General features: G+C 42.1%; 2 protein-coding genes across 4 annotated transcripts; both read left to right on the top strand.

The window, feature by feature from the left end:
• The first annotated feature begins 2,495 nt into the window (after positions 1–2,495).
• LOC123187297 (thaumatin-like protein 1b) lies at positions 2,496–3,716 on the top strand. Its single transcript, XM_044599124.1, has one exon. It carries the CDS (start codon positions 2,683–2,685, stop codon positions 3,466–3,468), a length of 786 nt encoding a protein of 261 aa, XP_044455059.1. The 5' UTR covers positions 2,496–2,682; the 3' UTR covers positions 3,469–3,716.
• An 8,149-nt stretch (positions 3,717–11,865) lies between these two features.
• Positions 11,866–12,752, top strand: LOC123187306 (membrane protein PM19L-like). 3 transcript variants are annotated; one of them, XM_044599154.1, is made up of 2 exons: positions 11,866–12,111; positions 12,142–12,752. In XM_044599154.1, the coding sequence occupies exons 1-2, from the start codon at positions 11,938–11,940 to the stop codon at positions 12,472–12,474; spliced, it is 507 nt and encodes a 168-aa protein (XP_044455089.1). In that variant the 5' UTR covers positions 11,866–11,937; the 3' UTR covers positions 12,475–12,752. The 3 variants fall into 3 exon arrangements, with proteins under 3 accessions (XP_044455089.1, XP_044455080.1, XP_044455069.1); XM_044599145.1 differs by having other exon boundaries at positions 11,866–12,122; positions 12,153–12,752; XM_044599134.1 differs by having other exon boundaries at positions 11,866–12,752.
• Positions 12,753–16,129: the final 3,377 nt, after the last annotated feature.

Genomic DNA, 16,129 nt, shown 5'->3' with positions numbered 1-16,129 from the left:
CGAATTCAACTCGTTTGCAGCCCTAAAGACGCGCGTACTCGTGTGGTGCGCATGGTTATGTGTGCGTGAGTGCGTCTACTACTCTCTCTCACAAGTAAAAGAATCTATAGCTTCAAGTCGAACAAGGATAATTTAGCACCAATCAGGCAGTCTTTTTCTCCTCTCCCAATTTTCGTTGTGTAGATTATTTGATTATTCCATTGCCGTCCATGCTGCATGCATGTGTCCTGGTTTGATTATTCCATTGAGTAGTCTTCGGTAACCTTGCACCGCACACGTACGTATACTGGTACACATCTTGCAAAGCCTCAGATATAAGTATGTTGCAGCTACTAAGGACTATCCCTAGGTGGACCGTTGCATGTACTACAGTGACGTACCCACACTTCTCCAACCTTCGGACACACGCGCCGCTGTAGCTCATCCCTACACCCTCCACGACTCATTGACCTGAGCTTCCTGCACCGCGAGACGTTCGCTGTGTATGTAGGTCATTCCGGTTTGATCTGGACCGATGGTCGGCCACCCTGTTTTTTCAAAAAATATCAAATACTCTCTCCGGTCCTTTTTAGTTCGCATATAAGATTTGACTAAAGTCAAGCCTCATAAAGTTTGACCAACTTTATAGAAAAAGTACCAACATTCACAATTTGAAATCAATATCAATAGATGTGTCATGACTTAAAGTTTCATATTGTACTTTAGCATGGTAGATGTTGATATTTTTTCATATAAATACGGTCAAACTTTGTGAAGTTTGACTTCAGAGAATTCTAATATGCAGAGTAAAAAAAACCGGAAGGAGTATATTATAAAAAATCATCTAAAGTAGAAAACATCTCAAACATAATAATAATTATATGAGTTCCCAAGACCATCGAAAGACAACTACTTTCGTCAAAATGAGCCGTCTATGTGCCGTTGTCGCTGCTTCCCTATCGAAGCTGGCTTGACCTTATTGATGACAGCCGAGAACTCTTCATGCACGTGTACCTAAGGACCAGGGTCCTATAACTAAAGTCATCGTCGTTGAATCCTTACATGGATCTAAAACAGTTGACAGCGAATCCCGGCTGCCTCTCCTAGCCACCATAACTGGCCAAGATCCGCCATCGCCAAGGCCCCACGCCGCGACCTCCGGCTCCCACCTCGGCGCTCGAAGAAGACCGTCGCCCCGCACCACCTCGTTACCGTGCTCCGCCTCTCCCCACACTCTCGCCATGCGCCGCCGCACCGAGATCTACCAGCCACCGTGCCACCCTCGAGTAAACTCGGGCATGGCCAACCTGTCCCAACGACCCAGCCCAAAAAACCCGGGTTGGGTCGGGCCAGGCTTGACATTCGGGCCAGGCTCGGGCTTTGTTTTATAGCCCGAAAGATAGTTTGGGCCGGACTTGGGCTTCTATTTTTCTGTATTTTGGGCCGGGTTTTCGGGCTTCAGGCCGAGCTTGCACATGTGCATACTAAAAAATAGCATTCGGCCTGGGTTTCGGGCTTCGGGCTTAATTTCAGGCCGGGTTCAGGCATGGAAACAAGGAGTATTTCGAGCTTTGGGCCAGGCTTGGGCTTGGGAAATGAAGATCGGGCTTTTACAAGCCTAGCCCAAAACTCGGCCTAGCCCGACGTTTGCCTGGGTTTACCGTCGAGACATCTCTGCCATGCGTGAAGGAGGCCTGTCAGGGCAAACAGATATCGCCCGCCAGCTTTGTCGGCCGGGCGCCGCCACAAGCGGCGGCGGCCAGGGGTTTCATGGACAGGAGGCGCTCAGGGCTAGGGTTTCACCTTCAGGTCGGAGGGAGAATGGCTGTATTTTTCATCATAATAATAATTATTGTTTGGGGGAGTTGCATTGCGACTTTGCGAGTCACACGCCAAAGACTAAAAACCTTTCATCAATCAACTAAAAACAAAAGTACTAAAACCCTTTTTGCATTTTTCTCTTGTCAGTTCAACCGTCACTTGACTCAAAGATAGTCGTACCGGTTAATCAAGCTTCTTCGCCATGCATGGACATATCTAGTACCCGCATTGCATCTGCACCGAAAAAGGGATCGGTGAACCAAAAAGGCAGATCGATCAACCGACGATCGGTGGAATTGATGACTACTGACGTACGTACGTGACGACATTAACTTGGTTATTACTCCCTCTGTAAAGTAATATAAGAACGTTTATAGATTACTAAAGTAGTGATCTAAACGCTTTTATATTAGTTTACGGAAGGAGTACTTGTTTGCCTTTGCTTTTTCTCATCATGATATGATGCATGGATCGATCGGCCGATGTAGCTAGCCCACGCCAAGCATACGGCCAAAAACTATCGAGTAAGCTTTTTTTTACCCAAAAAACTAAGAAGCGGCAACGTTTTTCTACCAGTTTGTTGCATGCATGTTGACACGTTCGCTTTAATAATTTTTCTCATCCACGCATCACCTATACCCTCTCTAGCTACCTATCTACCCTGACGTGCCTACCTTAATTACCCATTGTTCATCGATTATCTCCTGCGTGCATCTACCCACTTGTTTTAGTATGGCACGTACGCGCGTACGTACTTTGACACGCTATAAATAAACATCTCAGCCAAGAAAGATGGATCGATCCAGGTGTCAATTTGCTTGCTAATTGACCAGTGACGCTCCATTCGTCGATCTCACCGGCTTCTTCTCGGGCCGACTGGCGATGGCCGGCAATGGAGCTACCACCCGGAGGCTGCTCACCCTGTTTCCGCTCCACGTGACCCTCATCTTCCTTCTCGGCGCCAACGGGGCGGACGCTGCGACTTCCTTCAGCTTCGCCAACGAGTGCTCGCACCCGGTGTGGGTGGGCGTGCTCAGCGGCGCCACCTCGCCGCAGCTGCCCCGCACCGGCTTCTACCTCGCCCCGGGCGGGACCTCCTCGCTCGCCGCCCCGTCCTCCGGCGCCTGGTCCGGCAACTTCTGGGCGCGCACCGGCTGCGCCGTCGACGAGGGCACCGGCCGCCTCGCCTGCGCCACCGCCGACTGCGGCAGCGGCGACGTCGCCTGCGACGGCCGCGGGCCCGCCCCGCCCGTCACGCTCGCGGAGATCACCCTCGCCGCCCCCGGCTCCGGCGGCCTCGACTTCTACGACGTCAGCCTCGTCGACGGCTTCAACCTGCCCGTCAGCATCGCGCCCGCCCACGGAGGCTGCCAGGCGGCGGCGTGCGCGGGCGACGTGAACGCCGTGTGCCCGTCGGACCTGAGCGTCGCGTCCGGCTCAAGCGGTGAGGTGGTGGCGTGCAAGAGCGCCTGCAACGCCTACGGCAGCGCGCGCTACTGCTGCAGCGGCGACTACGGCACGCCGGCGGCCTGCGGGCCCACCAGCTACTCGCAGGTGTTCAAGGCCGCCTGCCCGGCGGCCTACAGCTACGCCTACGACGATGCCAGCAGCACCTTCACCTGCTCCGCCGCCGCCACCTACCACATCACCTTCTGTCCTGCCACTTAACTCATCAACCTCACAATCCTTATAATTAATTAATTAATTAATTATAATCACGCAGTGGACATGTATGCAGTTTAATTTTTCAGTGAAAATAATATTTATAAAGAGTAAAAAAGGGATTACAAATCTTTATGCTTCCTTATTCTTTTTTTCTTTGAGGGGATTATGCTTCCTTATTCAATGTGTATTTTGGTAATCAGTACTGTAGCACAAAATGGATGAGAACAAAGCCATGCCTTTGCCGCCTCTTATTTTTCGGTTTAATTCTTCAGCAATGTACAGTGCCTCTCCTCTCTCTTATTTTTCATCTATTATTGGCCAGCGCTAGGTGTCAGCCTGATGTAGCCTATAATCTATATCTATATCTATACCTATTACTATGTACTAATATTAATTACTAATTATCTATACCTATTAATAAAGGAAATAGATATTTTTATTCAGTCATGTTATTTTATAAAGAAAAACCTAATGTTTCTGAAATTAAATCCGCAGTACATATCAAATATTTTTTTTAAATACTCATATCTTCTAAACCGTAACTTTAAATTTAACATGTTACATATGGAATTTGATTAGAAAAATACATATAATCTGAATATGATGTTATTTTACCTATTAACCATTAAAAAAACTATTTAGGGTGCAATCTTAATCAACAGTGCATTATCTGTCTTTTTCCATATCGGTATTGATCCGGATTGTGGATAAACCTCTCATCAAAATTAGGATTGGAGACGAAATTGAAGATCACCCGCCCGTTTCTTTATACGTATTAAGTCTACATGCAAGCCATGTTTAAATAGAAGACATGTCGAATCTTGAACTTGTGCTTTTGTAGGCAAATACCATCTTTGTTTGGACCGTAGCTACAAACACTCAGATTATATACCATTTTTTTTGTAAATTAAGAGCATGTGGTATTCTTTTCTCCCGCTGCACGGGCCCTTTTGCTAATTACTAATTATATAATGAACTATGCATTATCCGTCTTTTTTTCGTACCGGTACTGATTCGGATTGGGAATGAACACCTCAACAAAATCAGGATTGGACACGAAATTAAAGATTAATTTACTAGAGACACCCAATAAAGAAGGACATGCATGCCAAGAAATAAAAGAAGGACCCAATAAAGATGGGAGGTCTATTATAAAAGAAATAAAAGATAAAATTCAGAGGAGATCCGATAAAGATGAAATGTTGCGCTATTCTCCTATATATAAGAAGAAGAAAGAGAGGACATGCATGGAAAAAAGTAAAAAGGAGGCATGCACGAAAAAAAAGACATGTTTGACAAGATATGAATAATGATGAAACAGGGACCAATACCAATGACATGTATGGCAAGAAATAGTGATGAAATATGGACGCAAGTACCTGCGTTCATAGGAGACCATACAAAAATGTTTTTTCCAGACAAAAATATATTTCTTTATGCTTAAAAAATCATGTATCTTTTTAACAACTCTTTATGTATTTAAGAAATATGCATGTGAAAAATAGTGTTCAAGAGTTATCCTAAGTTGGTGATGCTTAAATAGAAAACCGCCCTTGATGGACAAATGTCTTAGTAGTGTGCTAATGTGTCATCATCTGTTTTTGTCGTTTCTCTTTACCCGCCGGTAACAATACCCCATTTCACACATGGCATGAATAAATGCATGATCACTTGCCCGTTTCTTTATATGGATTAAATCTATATGCAAGCCGTGTTGAAATAGAATAGCCGTAGAATCTTGAACTGCGTTTTTATAAGCTAAGACCATCTTTGTTTGGGCCGTAGCTACAAATTCTCATACTATAGAGCTTTTTTCTTTTTTGTAAATTAAGAGCGTGTGGTATTTTTTTCTTCCGTTGCAACATACAGGCCTTTTTGCTATTTATTTTTTAAAGAAAAGCCTGATGTATCTTGTAGGAAGGGGGGAAATCATATGCGACCGGGTCGTACAAAGCCGATCGTGACCTTGCCCCGCACGTGACACCAGGCCATACGAATCGTAAAGCAGCGGTCATCTCGTTCCCCAGTCCCCGTTCCTAAATCATAATTCCTATCCAGTTTAATCTCTTCACATCGCCGCCGGTGTGCTTTTCCCCACATGCCACGGCGATGCTCTTGGGCGCCTCCACTTGCCGTACCAGCGGCGCACTGTGCAGGCTGAATGCACCCCTTGGCTGCAGCCAAGCTTCTCGCCGACGGTGTGTTGCTAAGCTGGCTCATGGCCTAGGATCGTATTCCCTTTGTTCATTGAGATTCATGCGTTAGGCTGGGCTTTGTGTATTGTCTAGTTTTTTTCTTTCTGTTTTTCCATGTTTATTGTTTTTCACTTTATTTAATACTTCCAAGTATTCTAAATAAATATATGTTAAAAATTACATAAAAATTTGAGAAAAAATGTTAATTAAGTTTTAAAAAATTGTTAAATATTTATAGATAAATATTTCTCATGTGAACAAAAAGTCTATACAAAAAGTACAAAGTTTATGAAAAAATGATCATATATCTAAAACTTTAATCAATAATTCGAATTTTTTGTACATGTATTTAAAAAATGTTAATCAAGCATTTAGAAAAGGTTAAATGTGTAGAGAAAAATGTTGAACATGTATTATTTTTTTATTTTGTGTTCAAATGTTAATCAAGCATTTGAAAATGTTTCTAATGTATGGAAAAATGTTCATCATTTATTTGAAAAATGATAATCTTGTATTTGAATTTCTTTAATCAAGTATTTGAAAAATGTTTAAAATTTGTAGAGAAAAAATGTTTACCATGTATTAAAAAATATTAAACTTATATTTGATTTTTAACATGTATTAGAATGTGTTAGATATATAGAAAAAATATACAATATGTATGGAAAATGTGGACATTAAGTGTTAATAAATATTAATCATGTATTTCAAAAATATTAATTGTGTATATAAATAAATGTTTTTGCTGTATACGGAAAATGTTGAGTGTGCATAGCTACACGCGCCTCACATTGTATGCAACTGGTGAAGGGGTCGTCTATAATTGCACGCCTGAGAGAGAAAGGAAAAGACACATTGTAAAAGGAATAAGATGCAGACATTCAATTATAACCATCTATTGTGGAAAATTAATTTGAAAAGGCAAAAGAAGAGAAAGCAAAAGGACAAAAACGACAACAAAAGGTCCCTTCCACCTACACCGGCCCATTCACAAAAACCTTTACCCAACAAGCACATGAAAGAAAAACCTAATGGGCCACACCTTAGCAAGTGCGACAAACGAACCACACGCCCAGCCTGTCTATTAAATGCGAATTTTGCTAAAAGAAAGTGACACGCGAATCTCAAAGCAACATTCATCTAACGATCAGCATGTCCACTGAGACTTTGCTAAATCCCAGTCGGCGCGCTGACACAACGAGAGAGAGAGAGAGAGAGAGAGAGAGAGAGAGAGAGAGAGAGAGAGAGAGAGAGAGAGAGAGAGAGAGAGAGAGAGAGAGAGAGAGAGAGAGAGAGAGAGAGTCAAAAAATGAGAACGGAAAAGGATAATATACTCCATGAGTCGACATCCCACACACGGACACAACATATACGTAAAATGAACACAACAACATATCAAAATATTAAGTTGTACATGTATGTCGGTAATATATATTCAAACAAAAAATGGTCCATATTTTACTGAAAAGGGGGGAAATTAACAGAAAATAAAAGGTGGAGATATACAATACAAAAATAAATATATTTTTTGAAAAAGAATATCCAAAAAAATGATAAAAAGAGAGACACACACAATATTGATGGCACAAAAGAAGAGAAGCCGGCTAACAATCTCCACCCTTCTTGTCTTTGAAACAAATAAAAAACATAAAACACGAAAATAGGCTGCTTTCACCCTTTCTCCCCAGAACCATTCTGCGTGTGATCCAACCAAAAAAAACAAAACACAAAGAAAGGTCCCGTCACACCCCACATGACAATACACAAGCCCGGCCTACTGCACGAATCTTGATGCACCTTCATCTAACGGCCAGGTACTTGACTGAGACTTTGTGATATATATGTAGCAAGGTCTCTGTCTGTGCTTCGATGAGTAGATCACATGCATCATGCTACATGATTTTGATAATCTATATGTAACTAGTAAATGGCATGTGCCATCACGTGTAGAGATAGTTATTAACACACATACATATGGGTAATTTTAAGTAGTATATGATTTGAACTACCATAGATGGAGTCACGCAATTCATCAGCTAATTAATCATTAATTATAAAATTACACACAATTTATATTTGTTAATACCAAATTTGCACAATATAGAATATCATGAGAAAAAGGATAACAGGTTCATCCTCAAACATTTGTCTTAATAAAGTTTAAGACGTATTAGATTGAGCAATGCAAACCGGAAATAGTAATATTTGCAAGATATTCATAGTTAAAAATAAAATAATAATTTAAATATTAATTATGTCTGTTTTGCAGATCAGATCTTTTCCGCATAATTTATTGATAAAAACTAAGAAAACAAGGGTAATTATATGTTAAATAAATTTATAAGATAAAGTAAAAGCTATTTAGTTGTAAAATATTACATTTTCATTTTGTTTGCCATTCTTTAATCTGTTTCAACTTGTGCGCCTATACCCAGGCTACACCATCACATGCTTGCTCTCTCTCCCCTCCCCCTCTCTCTCTCTCTCACTCTCTCTCTCTCGCTCTCTCTCTCCCATCATGATGCATACTACCTCCGTCCTAGTTTATTAGTCCTCTTTGTATTTAGGGTTATACTTGATCATGAGTTTAACTAACAAAATATAAGTTATATGTAGCAAAAACGATATCATTAGAAATTATGTTCAAATACGAATCTAACAGTACAATTTTTCATGACATACATTAACATATTGTTAGTTAAATATATGATCAAAATTTGGCATAAAATACGAAGGAAGCCAATAAACCAGTACAGAAATAGTACTTGCAACTCCCTCCGTTCCAAATTACTCGTCGTGGTTTTAGTTCAAATTTGTTATGTGATGAATAACTACTTGACAAGCAAATTCCCATGGTTGAATGATTCATTATAGATGTATATTGCTTTCTATTTTTTAATCTAATCATTGACCAATTTAGATGAGTGGTATGTATGAGATGGATGCCAAATTGTGAAGTATTCGTTGTGAGTGTGACAGTAAGAAGAAAAGCTTAGGCGGATTTCCCCCCACTAAGGGTAAAATGATTGTATAACTCCTCGACAATGGTTATGTCTTCAATTTTATGTCATCTTGTTGTATGCAATTCCCTAATCATAGTTAGGGTCCGAGAAACATCATAGTCGAGACACCTGAATTTGCTTATCTGCGAGCACCAAGACCAGTGGTGGACCCAGAAAAATCGAATGAGGGGGCAAGTCTTGTTAGGGAGGGCCAGTTCATCGAAACACATCATTTTAGCAACAAAAACATCATACTTTACACTAATACTAGGCTTAAATCAGTAGTGTTAGGGCTTGGGGGGGGGAGGGGGCTACTGGTCCCTCTCCGCCACTGACCAAGACACCTAAAGTTTGCCAACTATTCTTTTCAACATGCACCAGCGGGAGAATAACTAGTATTTATTTTCCTATGTAGTCGCAGGAACCTATAGAGGGGCGAGAATAAGGATTCTAGGCATCACATCTTTTGCGCAACCATATGTTCCATTGTTGCATCCAGATTTTAAACAAATTGCACTACCCCTGTGCCAAACGATACCGGGCTTATATAGCTCCTCGATTTTCTTGTCAGGGGTTCATTGATAGAGGCGATCAAGAGGTGACTTTCATCCCCTCGAGCCACCGGCACCACCACGGTTTCCCCTGGCCTCTGCTGGTCGCTGCAGCGATGGGAGGTTCGGGGAACCCCTAATCTAAGTGTCCCGATTTGTGTCTCATAGGGTCTTCGTCGCTGTGAAGTTGGAGTAGTGCAGGAACAGAGCCAGGAAGTTTTTATGAGGAAGGCCAACGATACATTTATGATCACTGAAGTTGGCCATACATAAAAGTTTAGGCATTAACTCTGTATATCCACATATGATATATGGGTAATTTAAGAAACAAATAGCATGGGGGGTCATGGCCCCAGCTTGCCCCCTACTGACTCTCCCTCTAGGGTAGTGGCGTCGTTGGGAGTAATTCTTTCTCGGCTTTCTCCATGTTGATGTCCATCCTCAGAGTGACGTCGATGAGTTGGAGGATATTAACGTTTGTCGGGCACTTGGTCTGGTGTGAATAGTGTTTGTGCACATCGGCAGCACCCTACGGAGGGGGTGACGTTGCAATGTGTTTTTTTTGTTCTCTAGTTCCATCTCTAGTGGATGAAGCTCAGCCATATAAGGCTTCGTCATGTAACTTGTGAGATTTATGTCCCCATCCTTCATTCGGTTAGAGTTGGGATTTTATCTTCTTGCTACTTTGGGGCGGGACAATGATCTAACTTCCTGGCCGCTGCCCTATGAGCTCATGTGTTTCAATAAGGTTGCTCCGGTGAGACAGGGAGTCGGATGTCAACTATTGTTCTTGCCAGTGAGACAGGAGCTTTACTCACGGCTTGCGGCTGATCGATGAAGAAGGAGAAGAAAGGAAGACCGTACAATTTTTTGTAAGGACTTGTCTGTATTCTTAAACTGTATTGGGCTTGCATGCAACTATTGTTGGAGTATGTCAACAAATCTTAGTGTTTTCTCAAATGGAACAGGTTTTGTGTAGAGTATATTAGCATTTTTTTGATTAATTTAATTCATCAATAAATTATGAGCATGACGTAAACAATACTAACATACTGATACTTGATCATAATATCTACTACACAGATAATAGAAACATCTATGCAAATCGCTAGTACAACACACGCGGAAATAAAATAGGAGCCGGATAAATGTGTTATACCTTAGGGCCTATTCTGAACTCCTCCAGCTTCTAACTCTTCAAATTTCTCGACAGAAGCCGTGCCGAACGTTTGAGCTCCTAGAAGCTGTATTCGAGAAGCTGAGCCCTTCTCATGTGTAAAAACTCGAAGCCCGTAAAGCCCAGCTCCAGAAAAATGAGAAAGAGAAGTTCGCCCTATTTACAACAAAAATGTCACCGCTAAAGAAAACGGTTCACCAGCCCGACTCAATACGGTCATAGCAACGCGCTCGAGCAGTTCCCCTCTCCCTCGAATCGCTGCGTTGCCAAGCAATCCCCTCTGCGACCTACCTTGCAGCCGCCGTCGCCCCCGCCGCCACGGTCGGATCCCGTCAGCTGCCGGCCGGAGCTCCCGTCCACCTCCATATCCGGCGTATACAGGGCCATCCCCGCAGGTTCCCTTCTAGAAGACCACCCCGAAGGTGCATCCCTGCCGCTACCTGTCAGGCCCGAGCTGGGCTGATTCCAACCGGCCCAAGCTCTAGCCGAACAGGCAAGCAGCCTCCCAGCGGGCCAAATCGCTGGGAGAAGCTACGAGGTGTAGAACGCTCGGCAAATCGCTATGTGGAGTAGAAGCTAGTTTCAGGAAGCTGATTTTGAGGAGTTTTGAAAGTTTGGAGAGGATCAGAACAAACCCTTACAGTAGGCCAATTGGCAATAGCGGCGGCGCGCGGCAGCCTCCTTGGTCGCCTTCTTATCAGCAGCAGCCTTCTCGGCAGTGAGTCTCTCGGCTTCGGTGGACATCGTAATGACAGAAGTGACGCGAATGTAGACGACGTAATGGATGCAGACGAATTCATGTAGGAGACAGTCCCCAAAAATCTAATCACGCCTCTCCTGTCTCGGATTCATAGAGCGCCTGTTAATCGCACAGGTATGAGCTCTTCTCGGCTCATTCCCACGTCCACATCGTTGCGGGAACCATTTCTCTTCTCAAACTTCAATAGCATGTGGAAAAGAATCCCTTATAAAAAGGTCTAATTCCTCCCCTATTAGCAGGGTGAGACTAAACTGCCCATTATATCCCTTGACACGTACAAAGGCGCTTAGAGATTTTCCCACCCTATGTTTCAACATTTTGCCTGCCGCTAGAAATGGTTTACGCACCATAAACCCCAGAATTAAGAAGCTCTGTTTTTTTTAGCAAAGTGGAGTGAACACCGAACTTCGGACTGAAGCAACCGATAGCGCAGGGTAGTGTGGTAAATGGGCACGAGCGCACGCACATGTAAATGGGCACGACCGTCAGCCCGCCACGTACGGCCGGGAGCTGAGTTAGGAGTACGTACGAGAAGCGCTGGAACCATCCACCCGGCGTCTCCCGCCAACGGCTACCGGAAGCAGCTTGGTGTAAAGCCCCATGCGCGTCTCCGGCCACGCGTCCAACACCTGTAAGCCGCGGATCACACCTGTCCCGCTTCTCGCTCCCTATATATTTTATCCCACTACACTCCAGATCAAATCACCCACAGGCCACAGCTAAGCTTCCATTCTTCCATCCAGCGACGTAGTGTACGTGCAAACAAGTTGGACGAAACCATCCAGCAATGGCGGGCGTGAGCCGGAGCATGGTGGCGCCGCTGCTGGTGCTGAACCTGGTGATGTACATCGTCGTCATCGGGCTCGCCAGCTGGAACCTCAACCACTTCATCAACGGCACCACCAACTACGCCGGCGTGGCCGGCAACGGCGCCACCTTCTACTTCCTCCTCTTCGCCATCCTCGCCGGCGTCGTGGGCGCCGCCTCCAAGCTCGCCGGCGTGCACCACGTCCGCACCTGGCGCGGGGACAGCCTCGCCACCAGCGCCTCCTCGGCCCTCGTCGCCTGGGCCATCACGGCGCTCGCCTTCGGCCTCGCGTGCAAGGAGATCCACGTCGGCGGGCACCGCGGCTGGCGCCTCCGGGTGCTCGAGGCCTTCATCGTCATACTCGCCTTCACCCAGCTGCTCTACGTCATGGCGCTCCACGCCGGGCTCTTCGGCGGCCAGTTCGGTGGCGCAGGTGCGTACGGCGCGGAGCACCAGTACGGCGACCACCACCACAAGGGCATGGGCACCGCCGCCCCCGCAACCGCCAGGGTCTGACCGTCTTGAGGTTTAATTACTTATTTACTTTGCTTAATTTCGTGATGGGCGCAGATGAACAAGATGTATGTATGTATCTATCAATGTGTGTGTGTGTGTGTGTGTGTGTGTGTGTGTGTGTGTGTGTGTGTGTGTGTGTGTGTGTGTGTGTGTGTGTGCGATGTACGTAGCTAGCGTGTATGCATACATGGTGTTTGTGCATGTACTGCAGTTGTTTTTTCAAGGACTGTAGGTACACGTACTAGTTATGGTCCTGTTCAATTTCCATCTACGTAGTTTAATTTCCATCTACGTAATATCTACTCCCTGTGCATGTGCTGCCGTTGTCTTTGGAAAGACTGTACGTACATGTACTTCTGGTCCTGTTTAATTTCCAGCTAGTATCTACTCCCTCCGTTTCAAATCATTTCAGTACAGATGTAGTTCATATTGAAATATCCAAAACATCTTATAATTTTTGAGTTTAAGAGAATGTACTAATTCCAAAATTTTCAAATGTAACAAATATTTTTTGAAAATTCACGAACATTTTCTAAAATTGTGATATTTTTGAATTCACGAACATTTGAATCTGTGAGCATTTTTAAATTTTGTATACATTTTCCAAATTTATGATATGTTTCGAATCCTCCTAGAGTTTTTGAATTCATGGACACTTTATTAATTAGTGAACATTTTTAAAGTTTGGGAACATTTATTCATATGTTGTACTTTTTTCGAATTTGTAACATCTTTGAAATTTTGTGAACATTTTTCAAATCCCAATTGCTTCCAAATAAACCAGTTGAAATAAAATAGTGAAAAAAATTGGAATTGCTTTTCTGCCGTGTGCTGGTTGGCTGGTTCGCCATGCTCCAGGCTAAGGCCGCTGGGGGATCCTCGTGAACGACGCTATGATTGTGCTACCAGCAGGCGATATATAGCGCAAAGTGCAGTACATCTCGATTTTTATTAGTGCGAGTTGTAGAGAGCAACTAATGAAAAACCGTTCATTCAGGAGGCTCTCCAAAGGTCACTTGAGGTGGGCCGAAGCACGTCACACGACACGCTCACAGCCGTTGTCGGCGTTTTCTTTAATTTTTATTCTTTTTGTTTTTTCACATGCATCTTCAGCTTTTAAATGTTTTTTTTCAGATTTTTTGACTTTTTTATTTTTCATCGGTTTTTCTTAGTTTTTGGACAAACAAATTGAAAAAATAACTCTGCGAAAGAATGAGTTTTTTTTCTGCTGTGAGAAGCATGGGTTTGCCTCTCGAAAACAGAAAAAAATGCTTTCTGTTTTTCCTTCCACGAGCTCGTAAACTAAAAAAAATAATATTTTTTTCCTTCCGTGAGATGCTTCTTCTGTGCAACAAGTGCTTCTTCATTAGTGATTTCGTGAGTTGTATCTCTACATATGATTTGTGCTCCGCCTTAGTGGGCTGGCTCAATAAAGCGGCTTTGGGAAAATTCTACAAATCGTTACCGACCAGTTTTAGAACATTCTTTGTGATTTTTTTTCTTTTCCTTTTTTTTCTTTTTCTCATTTACATGTATACTTTTTTTAATACATGTACATTTTTCACATATATGAAGAACATATTCTTTATGCACATTCAGCATTTTCCAAATACATGATGTCTTTTTTCAGAAACATGTTAGAATATATTTTTAATGATATGCATATGATTTCAAATACCCGTTGAATATTTTATGGAAAGGACAACTTATTTTTTGAAATTAGGCGATCATTTTTTTGAGTGTGTAAACATTTTTCAAATGTCATGAACACATTTTTGAAACTTGTGAACATTTTACTAAATGTCACGTTTCGAAAATTGTAAAAAAACCTTTTACAAATTATGTTAATTTTTTTAATTATTTAATTATTTAGTGGAAACAATATTTGTAAAATTTACAAAAAAATTAATTTACGTTGTATAAACATTTTTGAAAAATGGCTGAATACCTTTGAAATGTGACAAACAATTTTTTCATGTACAATCATAAAAAAATGCATGAACAAACTTTTTACACTGACTCAATATATTCAAAATTTGTTGTGAAGTTTTTATTAAATTGTAAGTTAATAAATTTTTAAATTTATGTATTTAGACTATTTTAAAATATATGCAAAATTAGAAAAAAGTAATAAACAAAGAAAGGAATGAACGAGAAGCAAGAAAGAAAGAACAAACGAACAAGCAAAGAACGAAGCTACTGGGCTGGTCCAATACTAGTGACACCTCCTTCGGTCGCTGTGGGTGAGACAAAGCGATGCCAGGATATACATCACTAACTAGTGAGTAGTGCAAGTATAATTCCCAGACCATTTCTGGCCTACTGCAAGACCTATCGTAGCCTCGTCTCTGACGCTGGGAGTCTTCAACCCGTTTAGCGGTTTTGGGAAGGTTCTATAGACGAGTTTCGACCAATGTTTGAATCTTCCATGTTGTTGTTTTTTTTCTGCGTTTCTTTTACCGGTTTTCTTTGTTTTTTCTCATTCTTTACCTGTTCTTTTTAAAATATACATCACCATTTTTAATACATGTTATATATTTTTTCTATACACAAGTAATGTTTTTATACACCTTGCACATTCTTCATATACATGATGAATTATTTTTTGAATACATGTTGGACATTGTTTCCAAACAAATGTAAAATATTTTATTACATTATATTAAAAAAATGCCATGAACATTTTTTTGGAACGTCACGAACAGTATATTTGTAAAACAGTTTTTAAATTTACTCAAACATTTGTTTACATTGTATAATTTTTAATAAATGCCACAAACATTTTTTGGAACATTGAACATGTTTTAAATGGCACAAACATTTTCTTTTTATTATACAATCATTTTTAAAAATTGAGTGAACATTTTTTCAGCACTGCATGAATAATTTTAAACGTATAATGACCATTTTTAATTTTTTTTTTGAGAAGATACATATTTATAATATTTTAAAATATAAAAAAGGTAAAACACATGGCTCATACGTAGGAGCATGTTTTTTTTCGAGAGGATCGTATGAGCAGGTTCTCCTATGTAAGCGCTGCTGGTCGCACGCTGTTACAAACGAACAGACTTTTTTTTTTAATTAACCACATATATATTCAATAGACAAACATACTACAAAGAGTACACATGTGGTCATCACGAGAAACATACATAGATGTCTTGCAATATTGCATCAAAAACTTCACAAAAACTAAAACTAGAATTTCGCTTCGGTTGAATCTGGTGCCATACCAAAACATCGTCCACCATCGTCCTCCTCCGCCACAGAAGCAACGTTGAAGAAAGATGGGTACTGCCATCATACCAAGATCTAGAGAAACACCTTTGCATATAAGGATGTTTTTCGAGCCGATGAACCAGACCGCCGCAAAGCGATGAGACCGAGGCTTTATGGCATGTCGCCGGGATTCTTCCCCGTGTTCGCTAAATCTTAGTGCCGTCAACTTCATTCGACGCGGTCGGACAAGAGGAACGCGGTTGCATGCCGCCACCCACGCCCTTCATTGCAAGACATCAAACACAATTGCAATGGCCGACACCAACACCACCCCGAAGAGTGTCATACGCCGACCATCAGCCACAAATATTATCCGATCTGAAAACCGGCAAGAAAAGGGAGCCACCTGTTCCCTGGCTCTGCCCATTAGAAC

Source organism: Triticum aestivum, chromosome 1A (assembly GCF_018294505.1).
Source record: "Triticum aestivum cultivar Chinese Spring chromosome 1A, IWGSC CS RefSeq v2.1, whole genome shotgun sequence".
NCBI lineage: Eukaryota > Viridiplantae > Streptophyta > Magnoliopsida > Poales > Poaceae > Triticum > Triticum aestivum.
This window is presented reverse-complemented; position numbering and strand designations above follow the sequence as displayed.